Source organism: Elgaria multicarinata, chromosome 1 (assembly GCF_023053635.1).
Source record: "Elgaria multicarinata webbii isolate HBS135686 ecotype San Diego chromosome 1, rElgMul1.1.pri, whole genome shotgun sequence".
Classification (NCBI taxonomy): domain Eukaryota; kingdom Metazoa; phylum Chordata; class Lepidosauria; order Squamata; family Anguidae; genus Elgaria; species Elgaria multicarinata.
The window spans coordinates 48734878-48753202 of record NC_086171.1 but is presented as its reverse complement, the minus strand read 5'-3'; the positions used below and the strand labels follow the sequence as shown (position 1 = coordinate 48753202).

Here is an 18325-nt window from a genome sequence, read left to right as displayed (position 1 = left end):
TAAGGGCACTCCAGTCATTATCCATCTACATAAACTACTGAATATTTAGCGAGTAAATCCGGGTTGAAACAGATGAATGAATGACAGCTTCATCTCAACCTTTGCGTGTGAATCACTTAAAAAAGAAGCTGCTGTAATATGACTTCACCAAAATGAGATACAAGCGGGCTGACTACTTAATTACAATACAATGAAATCTTCCTTAGGTTCAGAGCTCCAGAGCCTTTTGAAGTGATTTTAGCTGGGGAGGTTAATCTTGGAATGTTGACTCTGTAGTGGGAACCCCATGAAAATCCAACTTTCGCTCCTCTCCCCAACAAAAAAATGTTATAATAGACAGATACTGCACACCAAATAATTAACTCTTACTCATTTTATTAGAGGCTAGACGTGGGAAAATGAAGAAACCAAAGGCATTTGAAGAGAGGGCAGGAAAGAACAAGGGGCAGTTACTTAAAATGGGGAAAGGAAACAGTTGTCTGATAATCTAACAAATAAAAATTTATTTAAGACAAGATATTAATACATGCAACAATTCTGACTGCATATAATCTTGTAATACTGTCTAGAAAGTAGGACACTCCATTTTAGTATGACCAAAGCTTTATCAAAGTTCTATCCAATAAAGAGAACAAGGAAAAAAATCATCTAGTATTCAAAGAAGAAACAAGTCATTTTTCTTCTTCTTAGTTCCAGTGGACTGCGAAAGTCTGCAATTATAGCTGTGTTGTTCTCTCTAGACTTTTAGCTGCATCTTTTAGTTTTCCAACTAAATCCTAAAACATAGAGTAAGAAGTTTAGAAGAGGAATACTCTTGCTGAATATCTCATTACTTGCATATACTAGAAGTTCTGTGAAACTCTATTGCCCTCAAAGGATATCAAATTTGCATGTGTAAAACTCAATGTCTAACACATTAGCTTTATACCTGTGGTTCAACATCTTTAAGAAACATACAACTTCTCTGATATATTTTAGTAAAGAGTACATGTAGAATGTTCTTAATAGTAATGTTGTGCTAATAACATAGGCACATTTAAAATGAAAGTGTCTGGATTAGTACAGAGCAAAATATAAATTATTGTAATCTTTATTTTAAAAAGTATCAAATTGGCCAACTTTGCTATTTTTCTTACTATTTGATGGAACATAAGCAATTAAATTGATTCAACAAATTTCTAAGGTTGCAGTCCTAAATATATTTACTTAGAGGTATATTGCTTTGAAATGGATGGAATTTTAAAATAAGTGTGCCATGCACAACTAAAATTAATTATAAAACAATTTAAATATTTAATTGTAATTCCTGTGTATTGCTTACTCTTCACAGCTTCTCAGGTTTTACTTAGGATACAATCCTATATCCATTTACCTAGAAGTAAATCCCACTGAACCCAGCAAGACTTACTTTTAAATAGACATGTATAGGATTGTGCTATTAATGTTACAACAGTGGTATCCTATGCATGTTTACTTAGAAGTAAGTCCAATTGTGTTTGATGGAGCTTTCTCTCAGGTAAGTGTGCACAGGATTGCAGTATTAATTTTTTTAAAAAAAAAAAACCTTAGGTTTTAAGTTTATTTTTACTAGTTCTGAACAATGAAAACTACTAAATGAAAGAGCTTGGTTTGCAACCTTTCACTAATGTAAAGTAAAGCCAAATTCCATGCTGCTTGCACTGTATATTAAAGCATATCGTTGTAGAAAATGAATTTCCTCTTAGATATCACATTTTCCCCCTTCAAAAAGATACTCCTACTTGAGTATCAGTACTATGTGAGTAAACTTAAATGTCATATTGGGAAGATACAAAAGCAAATAGTTTTACAATATCATACTTTTTAAGAGACATGAGATGGCCCACCACTTTACATTTTCATTGTACTTTTTGCAAAGTTTAATTTTAGTGGATTCCTGATAGAAAATATCATTCTAATAACACTGAAGACAACACACACAAAGATGATAGGAAATACCTGTAATTGCTCCATAGAACAACTAAAATTAATGTCCGGTTGAGGTCTTGAGTCATTGTTCTAAAAAGAACAAAAATCCTAACCATTAGAAGTTTAATATCTGGGAAAGCCTAAAGCAAACTTTAATCTCCTAATAGTGGAAGATGCTAAAGACTGGTACAGTACCTCTACATTTAAGGTCATCAGATAGGCAGGGCAATAATTTTTATGAAGTTGATTGGTCTAAAGTAATAAGATATGGGAGAAAATCAGAATTTAGCAGACAAAAAGAAAACTGAATAAAGAAGTACCCATTTGGTTTAAATTACCTTGATTTGATATTCCAAACGCCAACAAACATCAGTTATGTGTAGTGGACATCTGCCTATACTGAAGAACATAATTATTATCTGTTAGGTTATGCTATGGCAGACAGCATAACTTGTTGCACACATCTTTCAGATGAAAAAAGGTTCTTGTTCCATAGGTCAATGGTGTATGTCAAATATGAATTAAGGGAGCAAGTTATTTCAAGATGACTTGTGCAGATGTTTTGTTTATTGTATCTATTCTAGTAGTCAGTTATATTATTACTTTAAATTGCATTTGAACTTAACAGCAAAATCTTGTGCATGTTTACTTGGAAGCAAGCTGTACTGTATTCAATAAGGCTTACTCCCTAGTAAAAGTTTGCAGCTTTAGAATACTAAACAACTTCCTTTGACATACCTTCCCAATAGGATTTCCAAGGTATCTTTATTTTTCTGTAAAAAAAAAAGATGGGGAAAGAAAAAAATGGTGGTTTTTTTTTTTTTTTTGGCCAGTTTTTACAGATTAAATAAAATTTGAATAGGGGAATCAAAGAGGATAAAAATTGGCTTGAAAACCTGGTATTCCGTGCAAAACTGTTCAATTCTTTCTTTCTCAAACTTACAATCTTCTAGATAGGCGCTAAAAGAAAAACCAAGAAGATGTATTAGCCTTAATGCCAGTACACAACAAGCAGAGTTTAAAGCAATTGATGTAAAAACCTGAAGGGTTTTAAAATGGGAATACCTTATGGCCGATTTATCAGCTTTTTGCTTTCCAGCTTCCACTATACAAGTTGCAGCTGCTGCGTGGCAATATTTTAACACTGCTGGATCAATATGTTCCAAGTCTGGGTGATCTAAAAATAAATGAGTTGTTGATGATGATATACTTCAAGGGGAAGTTTTAAATATATTGCTAAAAACTTTCCCTCCATGCAGGGACACTTAGCAGAGTACAATTATAGCAGCTGGGTAAACGGTGTGTATATCATCTTGGCAAGATTTAAAATAACAATTCTAAACACAACATCAACTCCATCATAAGTAATGTTGGGGAAACCTCAGATTCCCTTCACATCATACGTAAATACCTTTCCCCAAAACCCAGTATCTGACTTCACTGATTTTTTCCTGAAACAACTGATCCAGATTTATCCTGCCAGATCAGAATTTGGCATCTAGCCCTGAAAGAAAGCAAAGGATCTCATGTTTTTTCTAAAACACAGTGTCCTGGTTTTCCCTTCTCCCACTCGTTTTCAATGCAACCCATTCCTGGAATTTATTGGCAAGTATGGAGTTACAGAAAAAATTAAACTACAGACCAACTGCAAAGAAAATTTATGTTTTTACAATATTATCCCCCTCCCTAATTCGGGGGGGGGGGGGGTCGGGAAGAGATTTTCTTCTAGTGGTACTAACTGACAAATGCAACCGTAGCCGAGATAATTTTGTGAAGGGCTTTATTTGAGTGCTATATGGAGGTCACTTTAAAAACATAGGCATTAAGTTCGCTTTCATAACTATACTGCTCCGAATATTGTGTTACTTCAGAACTAGCTATAAACTCTCCTAGGCACAAAATTTCTAACTTTTTTTTTTCTTGAGTCCCATTTAAGTAAACAGAACTGTTATTCGACAATTGCAGTTCAAGCTAGTTCCTACCGGAGGCCGCACATTTTCAAACCAAGCTCTGTAGTAAGGCGAACGACAAAAAAACACAACCCCTTCCTTGCTCGCTAAGGGAAGCGGCCGGCCCAACGTCAACAACTCGATCGCTTGGCGAACATGCAACTGCGGATCACCGGTCCAGCATTTTAACTTTAAGCACAGAAATGGCCCAGAAAAAGCAGCTCGATTTCTGAGTTATAACCTTACATAAACACGCACACCGCTTGGGAAGCCTGGTCTGGAGGATACTACCACGGAACCTTCTCAAAATAAATCAATCCATTTACAAGCCTGACCTCTGCAAAAACGACTGCGCTGATGATCCTAGTATGGCTGAGGATAACTCGCTAGGGCAACCACCGCCCGCCTCCCCAGAAAGCGGTGGAAATAATCCGACAACAACATAAATTGGGGGTGGGGTGGGAGAAGACCACATCCAACAACGCCTCGGTCCTCGGGACAGAGGCTTTGCCCTTGTTTTTAGGCCAAGAGCGAGCGAGCAGGCACATTTACATTTCTGCAAGGAAATGACAACCGCAGGGAAATGGAGGGTGGGGGAGAGAGAGAGAGAGGAACGACAATAACAGAACGAAAAGAAACAAAGAGAGGCGACAATCTGCGGTTGGTTACATTTAAAGCGGCTCGGGGCTGGAGACACTTCCTGCATTTCAGGGGAAGCGACGGTGCAGAGACAACAGCCAGGCATAACAATGTATCAGGGCTGGGGTGAGGGGGGAGAGAGAAGCCAAAGAAAGAGCCCCCCGCCCCCCACCCCGGCAGCCTCTTTCTCCCTCCCTCCGCCTTGGCTTCTCCCTCGTTTTCTCTCTAGCTCCCAAGGCTGTAATGCAAGCTGCAAGCCCCCTCCAGCTCAGGCTTTCACTCGGGGAGGACCGGCAAACCCGCACTTACCTAAGGCGGCCTGGTCGGCCTGGCCGCTGAGCAAGCCCTGGAAGGCCGCCTCCAGCAGCAACGCGTAGGCTTTGGGGGAGAAGCAGCCGCGATCGGCCAGGAGCAGCAAGCCACTCTGCACAGACTCCGACAGCTCCATTGTGAGCCGCGCTGTGACCTTCGACACGCCGCCCACGTGACAGCCGCGCTCAGCTGATCCCGCAGGCTCAAGGCGAGCTGCTGCTGCTGTGGCGGCGGCGGCGGCTGTGGCTGTTTATTTCAGCTCAGAGCCAGCCAAGGGAAAGGCGCCGTTGCCGTTGCTCTTGCAGCCACGACGAGTTCAACGTCCAATTCTTCTCTCCCCCCACCCTCTTTCCCCTTAGAGCTCTTTCTACCCTAGCTATAAATCCTTTCCGTGTGATCCAATCACTTTCATTTGCAGTTGAATTTTAAGGCGGCTTTGTTCTTTCTTATATTAAAGAAAAACGCATCGAACGCTTTCAGGGTTTCCGCTTAAGAATCTAAACAACCATCATGGGTTTATTTTATGGGGACGGCCGAGGAAATTACCCCCACACTGTAGTTGTACGTAAGCTAGTTTTGCAGGTACAGTGAGTTCACAACTGCTTGGTACGCCTCTCTCTTTTCTTCCTGTATACTTTATAGACGAATAATATAGATTATAATTGTATTTAGGAGTTCTGTATTTTTTCCTTAAACTGCAGATGAATGTTTTTAGATAGTGGGACTACACAAGCATCTAGAAACTGCAAAAATAAAGAATTGGTAAAGTAGTTACTTAACCCTGCTCTTTCCCCCTGCAGTCTAGCTTTAAAATAATCTACTATTTTGTTTATTTTTTAAATTCTTTGCTTGTTTTCTCTTTTGTTGCCCTGATGTATTTTTATAAATAAAAACAAAAGCATTTAGTGATAATTATTCAAATGTTTTTCTTAAGATGGTTTTTTTTTGTATTAAGTGTAGACAAATAAGTATTTCTTATCATTTCATAATAAATTGCAGTATTTACATTTTCATTAGTTTCTGTAAAGTAGATTCCTATAATTAAATGGACAAGGTAGTTTTGCATGCAGGTCTGAAAAAAAATTCTGGAGCTGGGCCACATGAGGTTATGAATTTGGAACTTATGTTTACTGGATTGATTTTCTTATAAACATTCTCCTTTCCAATGAGTTAGCCTCTGCCTTACAAGGCATTTCATTTTGCACTTAGGCTAATACAGCATACCCTTAAAGCCATTCAGGGTAACCTTCTAGTAACTTGTTTTAAATATGCCAGTTGGTGTATTTATTCCTCTAATAGAAATTACTTCAAGAGGTTAATCTGGAGGATCAACGCTCATGTTTAAATCAATCACTATTAATGGCAATTCCTAGCCCTAACTAAATTCTAATGGCCAATTGATATGAGACAGTTTCATCTTACTTTATAATTCTGAAAACCTTTAACTAGGCTGACAGGTGTATCTGTTCTATTTTCCTTATATGCTTCTGTGACCGACTTGGAAAGATGGCTAATTAATAATAATAATAATAATAATAATAATAATAATAATGTGAATATGTTATAGTATATAAGTAAGAAAAGAAATCATGAGCTATGTTCACAATGAAAACATTATCTTTGTTTGTTGGAGTTTGGCTCATTGGGTGATGGATTGTTTTAACAACTTTGGCTGGAGTTAAGGTTGTTGGCTGAAGTTAATTCAAACTAGATTTTGTGAGTGATTTATAATGTTGACATTTATTACAATAGCATTACTCTCTTGGCTACTTCAGAACTTGCTACAGATAATGGAATTAGGCCACAATCCTATGTGTGTTTAGACAGAAAAAAAGTCCTTCAATTCCCAGCATTCTGGGGATGCTATGCTGCCTGGAGAATGCTGGGAAGTATAGGCCTTTTTTTCTGTCTAAACACATATAAGATTGCACTCTAAATTCACTAGCAGCCTACTGAAGAATACTGACAAAAAAGGCTTTTGTAAAATCTGTTTTTAAAGTCAGTTTGAAATTACATAGCACATAGCTATTTTCATATGTAAATATGGCATGATTTGTCCCCCCTCCATGTATTCATGCTAGTAGTGTGTATAATTAAGTGTCATCAGCATAATATTAATTATGTTGGTGTACAAAAAGACTGCAACTCTATGGGAGTAAGTCCAATTGAGCACAGTGGAACATCTAAGTAAAAGTGCATAAGATTGGGCTATTAGGAGATAATCTACATTTCTTGTAACTCAGTAGTAAATCTCCCATTAGTTTTTAAGTGGTTACTGATTGTACCATTACTAGGGTTTTTCTGTTTATGTCAGTTGTTTAGTGTAACAGTTTACATGGTCCTTAAAAATGTAATTATATTTGCATGAACTCATTTCAGCAAGATCATGGCTATTCTCTAGAATGTACATAGTCTGTTTTATAATACTGACTGTATCTATGTTAAAAAAACCACACCACAAACATATCTTAAATGAGTCAAGCAGTATGAATATCACATGGAAATCCCCATAATAAATTATTTAATATTAGTTTCATTTAGAATTTGAGTAAGACTGTTACACATCCTATCACTCCTTCCATCAAACCTCAAGGAGAATGAAAATAAAGATAATGGTTTCATTTAGCATTCAGCTAACATAGCCAATGTCTTTTTTCTATTACTGTGTACCTCATATCCTGCAACTCAGATAGTTTGATTAGTGTACTGTGATGTCCTTCATCAAATTATTCAAAGAAGCTATAGAATATTATCTGCCCAGAGCTAATGCTCCACAAGTATTTATACTATATATTTCGTATCTATCTTCTGTTAACTCATCCCAAACTTTCTTAGGAGGTCATAGAATATTGGGCTAAAACCATTTTTAATGTCAATGTATCTGTTGTCCTTCAGATTTCTACACATTGCTAAACCCAATATCCACTTAAAAGAAAGGAATCTGGCAATATCTGTTCCTAATTGATCAAAATTAGCTATTGTTGGTCAGCTTCTTTTCTTCTAGATAATTATAAATGAATGTGCATAATATTAGAAAGGCTGCATGCATTAGCTGATTAAGCAGTGTGGCTGAAAGTTAAGACATATATCTGGGGGTTTTTTAAAGGTCATTTTGGTACTTTTGTAATGGTAATAGGGAATGAAAAAGATAGTATTACTGTCTTTGAAACAATGAGTACATGGCTTTTATGTTGTAAGTTATAAGTTATATGTTGTAAGTTGTAAGTTATATGTAAGTTGTAAGTTATTTTATACTTTCTTCTCCATCTAAAAATGAAAAACACAACAAAACACCAAAGTATATTGAAGTTCGGTAATATGCATAATTTAAATTTAATTAATTGTTTAAAAGAGCTGATCAGTCAACTAGAAATTCTTGACAGCCCTGTGTCTTAGATATTCTAATCAATCTGTTGTTTGTGCCTTTATTTTAAAGAAAAAGCCTGTGTATTTAAACATAGGCCCTGTTCATATAGCACACTAAACCATGCTGCTTAACCATTCCATTAACCATTTTGTGGTTAAGCAGCATGGTTTAGCATGTTGTCTGAATGGTTCTCCAGTAAACAGTTCTCTAGTAAACTCTCAAACTCCTTTCAGACCATTGCTTTTTTCTAATTTCAATGAACAGTCTCTTATGACATCTTAAAGACTAATAAATGTACTATAAGCTTTGTGGTCTATAGTCCACTTCATCACATCTATAAAGAGCTTCAGGTATATGTATAGTATACATAGTGGGGTAATTAAAAACAGTGAAGTCAGAGGAAATTATATGCAGAAAGTACTGACAATGACAAACACATTATTATTAACAGTGGTCATTCACAGAACAGTTGGTACTGATAACACAAACATCCTGAAATTAGGTAAGCCAATTAATACATATAGTGTGTATGTGTTTAACACACACACATTATTTATTTATGTAAGCATTTGTATCCCACCCTATATCATTGGGATCTCAGGGCAGTCTACAGATAAAATCTTGATTCAAGCCCATTAGAAACAACTATTTTGTGTGAATGTCACTGAGAGTCCTTTCTGTATTTAATTTCCTTCTCACCTCATTGATTACAACCCCAACCATATGTTCTGTATATATACCTGAAACTCATGCATCTGATAAAGTGGATCATTGTCCATCAATGCTTGTGCCATAATAAATTTGTTAGCCTTTAAGATGCCACAAGACTGTTGTTTTTGCTGCCACAGACTAATGTGGATACTGTCTCTGGAAATTGTAACTAATTTCAGTTTTTCATGCCTTTTCATTTCGTTGATAGGGAAAAGATCATCTAATTGAGAATAACTTGACACTCACATATCTAGACATGCAGGGAAGTAGGCCTCATCTTTACAAATACGGGCTAGAAATCAAAAAGCCCCAAAGGCCCATCCTTGTGGCTATTTTTTTTTTAAAAAAATTACCCTTTGGTCAGAGTATTGTCATGCCACATCATAAAATTCTTTTGAAGCTCCCTTAGGTGTCACATGGAGAGTTTGTACTGGAGGAAAGATAGCAACCCTAAAGCTCCCTTGGACTCATAGAGATAGTTCCTTCTTTCTTTGGATCCTGGCCATAAGTCAATGGTATCGGCTTACACTCTTGATTTATAGTTGTCATTCACAAGTGGTACTTCCTGCAAAGTAGCCTCATAATCTTAAAGTATTAAACAGTTATCCGTGACTTTGGAGTAGAATCTGGCCTTGCAAATTGTAGGACCAATGAATGACTGAAGCCCTCTATTTTAATTACATTGCTGTCTTTTCAGCACAGAGCATTTAAAAAAAAAAAAAATTCCCAGGCTTTGAAATGTTAAATATTGTACTGATTTTATTGCTGCTAATTTTTATCTGCTGTTTTTATGCTTTGTAATTTTGCTGCCTTTTAGGTTATTGGCTTTATGTTTTATTAAATAATCTGCCCAAGGAAAATGTATGATAAAGGGCATCATAAAATGTTTTAAATAGATACATATATTAAATGTTAGCAAACAGTGGTTTCTAATTTTTGAAAGTCTAGCTTTCTAAGGAATTAGAAGCTATAACAGCACAATCTTATGCTTGTTACTCAGCATTAAATCCCATTGTGCTATGAGTTTTACTTCCAGGTAAGTTAGCTGTGGCCTCAATATCCTAGGCTAAGGACTTCCCATGACATAGATCTTTGTCTATATAAGAAATAGCTCCATTGCTTTCTTTTCAGATATATCCTGCTGCAGGAACCAATTGTACATTTGAAAAATGCCCATCTATTAATACAAATTGAAACATGGAACCAAATTATTGGTAATTTATTTTAAGTACAATCCACCAATATTTATTCTGGCAAACCTTGACTTTTGTTTTAAAGGAACTTAATTAATTTGAAATGTGATTTTATTTTTTAATACATCTTAAAAAGACATTTATCCTTAATTTTAAATAATTTTAATTTTTAAAATCTTTTTCCTGATGATCTCTGAAAGACAAAGACAATCCCAAATAGGACAAGGTGCAAAAGCACTAGCCTTGCAAAGGAATCCATATACTCACCTTTATTACTACAGAAGCAAATATATCTGGTGTTAAAACATATTTGTTTTAGGATTGGAACTTTAATTATTGAAAGAGTTGACATGACTGCACAAATTTCCCCCAAAAATGGTATATACACAGGATTAGGAATATATTCTCTCTTGTATATATTCTTTTAGTAATCCTTGATCTATCTTTCTCCAGTAATAATCATTGAATACTTCATATTTCATCTAAAACAATTGGTAAATAAATGACAGCTAACATATGCTAGTCAGATGACATTTACTGCTATGGGCATATGATGCTACCATTTATCACTTACCAACTATTGATGATAGGTTATGGTCTTCTTTCAATTGATGAGTCTCGTTGTTGAGAAGCCACTGAAAAATGTCAATTTTCACCAAGATCCTTAGATGAACTATTTATACAGTAAATATCCTGGTGATTGGCTAATAGAGTTGTCTGACATATTGGAAATTGCATTTCTTTATCACACAAAAACTTTGGAGAGATCTTCATATGCAAGTACAGCATTATGATTCCATGTTGGAGGTTCACTTGATTAAGAAGTATGCACTGGTAATATTTGTCAGTTTTTCCTTTCAAAAGAGTAGTCCCTTTGAGGTTATCCGTGCCAATATTACTGAGGCCTATTAAAACACCACATTCATTATATATGGAAAAACAAAGGTGCACTTTGTTTAGTCCAGGTACAATCGATCACAGCAATTGTTAATGAGATTAGGGTGTTTACTGAAAAGTACAATTTTCATTTGTTTAAGGAAATATGAATGCATACTAGCAACACCCTTCTAGGCAAGGCCAAACAAACCCTCTTGCTCTAGGAAACCAGCCTGATTGTATGTCCCAGGAAAATAGCCAGGCAGTTATGCATCAACCTGGGCATGTAACAAAATATTTTATTGTTCCCAGTCACCCATGAAAAAAAACTCTGGGTTTCAAAGCTCACCATTAAAAACCAACAACTATTAAGGTATCCACTACAAGATATAATTTCACTTACTCTATGTCTCATAATGGTTAACAAGGGTGTTTAGATCCCCAATCTGCTATTGGTAATAATCACTGATTGGTTGTACCAAAGGGGATACTGTAATCAAGCCCATTCCTACTCACTGTAGTATATCAAGTGGGAAACCATGTGCATAAAACACAGTGCACACAATTCTGCTTTGTTAATAATGATTTCAAGAAGCAAAAATCGGCCATGCATCTTGAAGCAGTATTTTTGTTTTGATAACTTGTCATCAAAGTGAGAGTCGAAAGGGTAATGACCCCTGAAGCCCCCAACCCACACATCATGATCAGTTTTATTTTTCACTCTGCCAGAAGAAAGTAGCAGAAGAACAGCAGGAAGATCAGAGAGAGAAATAAAAATATCACTAGAACTATGCCTGACTTTTGTGTATGCCTGTAGGAAAACATTATTTAAAGATAGGGAGAAGAAAAGACAGAGAATAACACAGAGGTAAAAAAAAAATTGCAGCTGTAAATCAGTGAGTGATGCTGAGGCCATACAAAATTAATATTGCATCATTTCCCCTTCATTATCATTTGCAAAATACATTTTGCCAGACCCAACACTTTTGTTTCACATTCTCTCTTTTTAAAAACCTTTACTTTCTACCAATAGATGAACCCATTCCTATTTTTATTAGACTTTCTGAGAAAAAGATTATTTGTGCATTTTTGTCCTGCCGTACGCCCAAGAAAATACTATACAATTTGAGTCACATTAATCAGCCAGATTAAAGCCCATGGTCAAATCAGAAGATTTAGATTAATATCTAAATGCAGATGGACATGTTGCATTAAACCCAAATGATATTCAAAATGGCATTTGAAATTATCCAAAAGTAATAGCAACAAAGCTTAGGAAGGAGAATAAACAACTCTCAAAAGTTTACTTTTTTCATTTTACTGGAACAGAATATTGGGAGGGGGAGAAAAAAGAACACACAAATATTTATAGATATTTTATGCCATATTTACATATTAATGCAAAACTCTTAGTGTTGTTTAAAGTTGTTTAATTTGACTGATGAAGTGTTCTATCTCTCTTTTTTTTGTAGGTAATTCTTCTATCTTTCCCTTTTAAGGAACACATAAAAAACAGGCCCTGTTGCTTGTCACTTTCCTAATGATTTCAATCATCCCGAAACAAAATAAAAACAAAAATCTACAGCTCAAACAAATAAAGTGACACAAAAAATGTTTTCTCTCTCTCTCTTTACAACTTGTGCATAATATAAGAAACAAAATATTTCTTGAACAAAACTATTGATTAGAGCGCTTTTTTGCAGGGAGGGATAGCATGAAGAAACATTTCTCAGTTATATGAAACTATAGACTAACATTCATTGTCTAAACACCATTGTTCTGCTCTTTTGACTTTTTACAACTTCAGAAAGGGCCATACAATAAGGCACATTTGAAAATGCTGCAAACGAAATTATTTTTCATTATGTTGAGTTATATATATTGGATCTCCTTGAATTTCCTGCAATTTGTGTTTCCATCCACTGAGTAAGACCGGTGAACTAAATATTTCACTATATTCTCAGAATAATTCATTCCTCCACTGTATGCAACACAATTTCCTACAATATAATTCTTTTGTAATTAAGTGGAATATCAGTGGGGAGAAGCCATGCAAGATGCATAACATTTACTAATGATAGACGTCACTTTGATGGCCTCATATTTTATTTCTCTCGGTCAAGGAAATTAAATTGAGATCTATTTATTTTTATTTCCTTCCTTGAAGAAGCCCATCTGCTTGGACTAGAGCAAAAATATGTGGGAAGGTTATGTTGTGCATATCTGAACTAGGGTCTTCTAAAATCCTTCCATTTGGCAATTTTAAAAATTCCTTCAATAAATGCTTGGAGCAAACTTCTTGGGATATGACACACTTCAAAAACATCAAAGGCATTAAGTATAACAATGTAATCAAGTATTCCAAATACTGGAATTTCTGCCTTTTTGTCATTCGACTTAACTTCTCTGATCCATTTTAAACAGGTTTGCTTAAATGTTAATTCCAGGCAGAAGAGTAAGATTTAAAGTAGAGGCAATGGAAAAGACTGTACAGCGGAGATCTTTTAAATAAGGTATGATAATTCAAATCCACTACTAGTAATGTTAGGCACAATTAAAATGGAATATCTAAAAAGATGTTTGGGCTTCATTGACTGGTAGGGATATCAAAATGGCTATGGTACCTCTACAAATATAATTTCTGCTAATTAATAAAATCATGGTTCGTTCTGCTGCACCCCTTTCACATTTAGTAATTCTGGAAGGAAAAGTATAGGGCAGACCTGAATTGACTGAATATTAACATGAGGCCTATAATGACTCCTGGCTTTAATCAACAGGAGAGATGCACAAATAACTTAACACCACTGTTTGTTTTATGCACATTTTAAGTTTATTACAAACAGATAAGTCAGAATTATAAAAGCCAATGTTTGCCCTTACATTTTTCTTTTACATATCCATATACTTTGAATGCACACTTGTTATTAATAATTGACCCAATGCAACAATTATTTAATAAATACTATAATACATTGTTGTTTGACTTTCTCTTTTTGGAGGTGGGTGGGTGGAGCAAAATACAACTCTGAAATTATCCATAAGGCTATCTAAATATTCCTCAAATCAATATAAAACCTTCTTTATATATATATTTGATTAGACTCAAAATATTGCTATAAAATAATCTTTTACACTTAAGTTTCTGGACATTTGAGTTTATTTTTAGTGAGAAAAGCTGAAGATTGCCAAAGTTTCAAGGTAGTTTAGTGTTGTGCATTCATATTTCCTCACAGCTAGATCACAGTATGCAGTTATTTTGCTTTCTGAGGGTTAGGGTGAACAGCCATATAGTCTGTTTCCTAAATACTAGAAACAGTGTGTATACAAAAGAGGAAAGGGTGTCATTTTGGAAGATAACGTTAAGTGACCATGAGGGGTGGAGTGGGGGGACACAGGAAAACCTCAAAGGGGACAAAGCAACATGTTTGAGATCTGAGTGTCATGGTACTAAAATGTGATTTAGCATGAGGCCAAGCTGGTAAAATAGTTTGTGTTTGTATAACAAACAGAAACATGTTTTCCTTAACTCTGCTTCTAGTTAGCTTCTTATCAAGTCACTGGATGAATGATCTGCACTCCAAACGCAGCTATGTTTTCTCCGGTGTTTTTGCCTGGATCAGTATGCAGGAGTGCGCAGTTTGTGAAGATGCTCATAAAAGAACCATGTTGCTGAACTTTCTATTATTAATAGTAATAATATTTAGGTATTAACACAGGTGCTGTATAATGTGGAATGCTTCACAGCTCAAGATAGCATCAATGCAGGGATTCTAATCAAACATTGAGATCTGTGGAATGCCCTGTTTTGTTTTTTTAATCAAATGCTTGGAAGCTGAGAACCCAAATTTCATGCATTATCTGAAGGAAAAATATTAACTTTTCTATAAAGCTATACTTGTTTAATGAAAAGTATACTGATCCAAACTACTTACTTTATTTTTATTAGTGGGTAAAATAAATGTGGATTCCACTTTTTTTGGTTTGACAATATTGTTAATAATAAAAGAATGACTAACGATGTTACCAAAAGAAAGGGAGAAACTCCTATCTCTTTATAGTGCAATCCTATATATGTAGTAAGTCCTGTTAAGTCCAATGGGTCTTACTCCCATGTAAGTAAGTACAGGAGTGTAATCATTTTAATTTTTGTAAACCACCCAGAGAGCTTCGACTATGAGGCGGTATAAAGTGTATATTATTATTATTATTATTATTATTATTATTATTATTATTATTAGACCCATACCTTAAAAGCCACACACAGCACATCAAATAACTATGTAAGTCAAAGGTAAATTGCTTGACTTCTGATGGTGCTGGCATAACTCAGGTCCCGCTTGCAACATACAAGCTTTATAGTGTACAATTATATGCATGTTTGCAAGATCATAGAGAGTTTAAAATAATTTGGTGTTTTCCCCTCCAAGAAATAGTCTTGTATGAAGAACTCTGCTCAATCTGTGTAGTAACAACTCTGTACATTTCAAGAGCATTCTTCAGTCCTGCACAACCACACAATGGCCTTATGAATGGTTTCACATAGACCTTGACTGCTGGTCTGGAATTATTTTCCACATGGTTGAAGTAGTTTACTATGTAAAATTAATACTAATCACAAAATACAGTTTGCAATTCAGCCTTGCATTAAATAGTTATTAAACAAACAAACAAACAAAAACCCACACAGAGTCTAAATTAAGCACATTAGTGATACTCTTTTAAATATTAGTGTCTGTGGATGCTTTGTTTTATACTTAATCGTGAAGGAAGCCCCCCATAGTTTTCTCATAAGTTATGTCACTAAAGAGTAAGATATAAATGGTTGAGGTAGAATCTATATTTATTAGGGACTGCCCAAATCCAAGCCTCTGTTTTAACTCATAGAAGTAACAAACATGTAGAAGACTAGACATAATTGTGCTCTATCAAATACCACTGAGGCTGCACAATGAACAGGCAAACAAAAATCAGCCAAGACATTCTCCTGTGTATGCCCCATTGAATTGATTGGAAGCTGAGCATGAGCACATTTTGTGCTGGGGAACTTTCTGGTGGATTGTGCTTTGCCTTCTGGTCCTCTTCCCTGCCCCCCTATTCTGAAAAGCGATTCTTTGAGAAGATTGTTTGCAAACAGGTTTCATTTTCTGCGGGGAGGATACACATTTACATAAACTCACCACTGTATCAAAACACTGCAGCAATTCAGTCACTTGATTGGTGGATGGTGGATGAACTGTTGAATGTTGTTGTGGGGAGAATAGGCAGTCATGTCAAAATGTACGATAATGACTGTCACTAAAGATGATTGGTTAACCAAAAGGCACTGTAATTTCCTGGGTTCGTTAACATAAAGCATTAGAGAATAGTAATACAGCACATATAGATTTGCAAATTTTAAAATTCCTAACACCTGGAAGTACAGTGGTCAGACATTTCTCAGAAATACCACTTGTGATGCAGAAGGAAAGATACTGCAAAAAAGAAATCTCACCAAATGTTGGTGTGTATGCGGACGGACAGGACAGGGGACTGCTTTCATTGTATATGTTTTACCAAAGTCTAGTTATTTTGAGAAGAAGGAAGTGAACTGAATGTTTCTTCATGCTGTAAAAAGAGCAGCTTTTACAAAATGATATATTCTACAGTAGTCATTGTTATGATCTTTTTCATTCATCTGATTCTCTTTTTCGGGACCTAATTGTAAAAAACTGACAAATGAAGTTTGTGTTTCTAAAATATCTGAGTTGTTTTTTTGTTTCATTTTAGCCAATTATTGAGATGACTTATTGAACTCATAAAATAAAAAAAACAAGAGAATTGATTTTCCTCTAGCTTTTTAAAATATGAAGGTTTTGTTTCAAAACGATGCTGAATTACATTGTGACCAGACACAGCCGACAATTAAATTATTACACACATGATGGTTAGACTCTATGTGCAAGAAACCCTTTATTGTAGTGAAAATGTCCATGATTCTTTTATTGTCTTTGTGAGATTCAAAAGCTATATGCATTGATAAATGGATTTGTTGTTTTCAACTTGGGTCAAAAAAATAATTTGGTTTTTGGGGTCGCGTTTGCCTATTATATTTGTGTGTGTGTGTGTGTGTGTGTGTGTGTGTAAGCTTCTATATGTGGCCTCTTCAAAAAGGAATCTGAATGTATCATTCAGTTGCAAATAATATCAAAACTTATATATCGATTAATTTACCCGTATTACTTGCTTTTGTTGTATTATATTAAATGTTGCTTTGTTTTTTGTGTTTATATTGCTTAATGTTTTGTTCATGTCTTTTTTAAAATTGCAATTATTGTTTAGAATTATTTACTCCCCTCTGATTAAAAAATTGTGGAATTTTAAACATATTTTAAAAAGAACTACTTTGTGCTAGCCTCTTCAGTGCTGACAGCATTAGTGTAAACAATGTATTCAACCGTCTGGATCTGCACAGCATATATTTAGAATAACTATTGAAAAGATAAATGATCTTCAAGCCACAGAACTTATTTTTATTCTAGAAATATATAAAATATCATCTGTGCCAGGATCTAAAGAATAGCACAATCAGTTCAAAGTGCCCAAGAGAATTTTAGGCTTATATTTCTTAATCCCTAAAATTACTTTTGCAATTAAGGGCACAAAGCATGTTTAGATAGAAAATGTCTGGAGCATGCTAGGATTTGTGGGATTTAAAAGGTAGTTCCTGGTATGGCATGGGTAGACTGTTGTTCTAAATTCCAAGTCTCACTGGGCCTTGGGCATACCGAAAGTAGTCCTTTGAATATTGGCCTACAATGTTTATTTTTATCAGTTCAGTGTTAAAATCAAGGCAATGGAAGCTCCTGTAGATTCAACTCAACATCAGAGAATCAAACAAAGGCTATATTATTATAACTAGTGAGCAGACCTGGCTTTGAACTGGTTGGAATAGCCCATAGTTTGATACAGCAAAGCCTTGAAACAAATTTACACTACTGGACACATTGTGCCTGCCCTGTCTGAGTGAAGCCACAGCCACTGGCATCCCAAGGCGTGGCCTCTAGGTATGCCCCTGCCATGGTGCATCCTTATAGCCATGTGAGAGAGAATCATAGAATAGAAGAATTGGAAGGGGCCTACAAGGCCATTGAGTCCAACCACCTGCTCAATTCAGAAATCCACTTCAAAGCTTACCTGACAGATGGTTGTCCAGCTGCCACTTGAATGCCTCTAGTGTGGGAGAGCCCTCAACCTAGCTAGGTAATTGATTCCATTGTCATACTGCTCTAACAGTCAGGAAGTTTTTCCTGATATCCAGACGGAATCTGGCTTCCAGAGGTGCCTGTCCT

At 35.5% G+C, this 18325-nt stretch overlaps 1 protein-coding gene across 1 annotated transcript; it reads right to left on the bottom strand.

Annotated features, from left to right (window-relative positions):
• Positions 1 to 358: 358 nt before the first annotated feature.
• Positions 359 to 5005, bottom strand: COMMD3 (COMM domain containing 3). The gene is made up of 8 exons (XM_063127546.1): positions 4845 to 5005; positions 3013 to 3124; positions 2844 to 2907; positions 2686 to 2720; positions 2286 to 2346; positions 2143 to 2199; positions 1978 to 2037; positions 359 to 776 (listed from the first exon to the last, which is right to left on the bottom strand). The coding sequence occupies exons 1-8, from the start codon at positions 4981 to 4983 to the stop codon at positions 717 to 719; spliced, it is 588 nt and encodes a 195-aa protein (XP_062983616.1). The 5' UTR covers positions 4984 to 5005; the 3' UTR covers positions 359 to 716.
• Positions 5006 to 18325: the final 13320 nt, after the last annotated feature.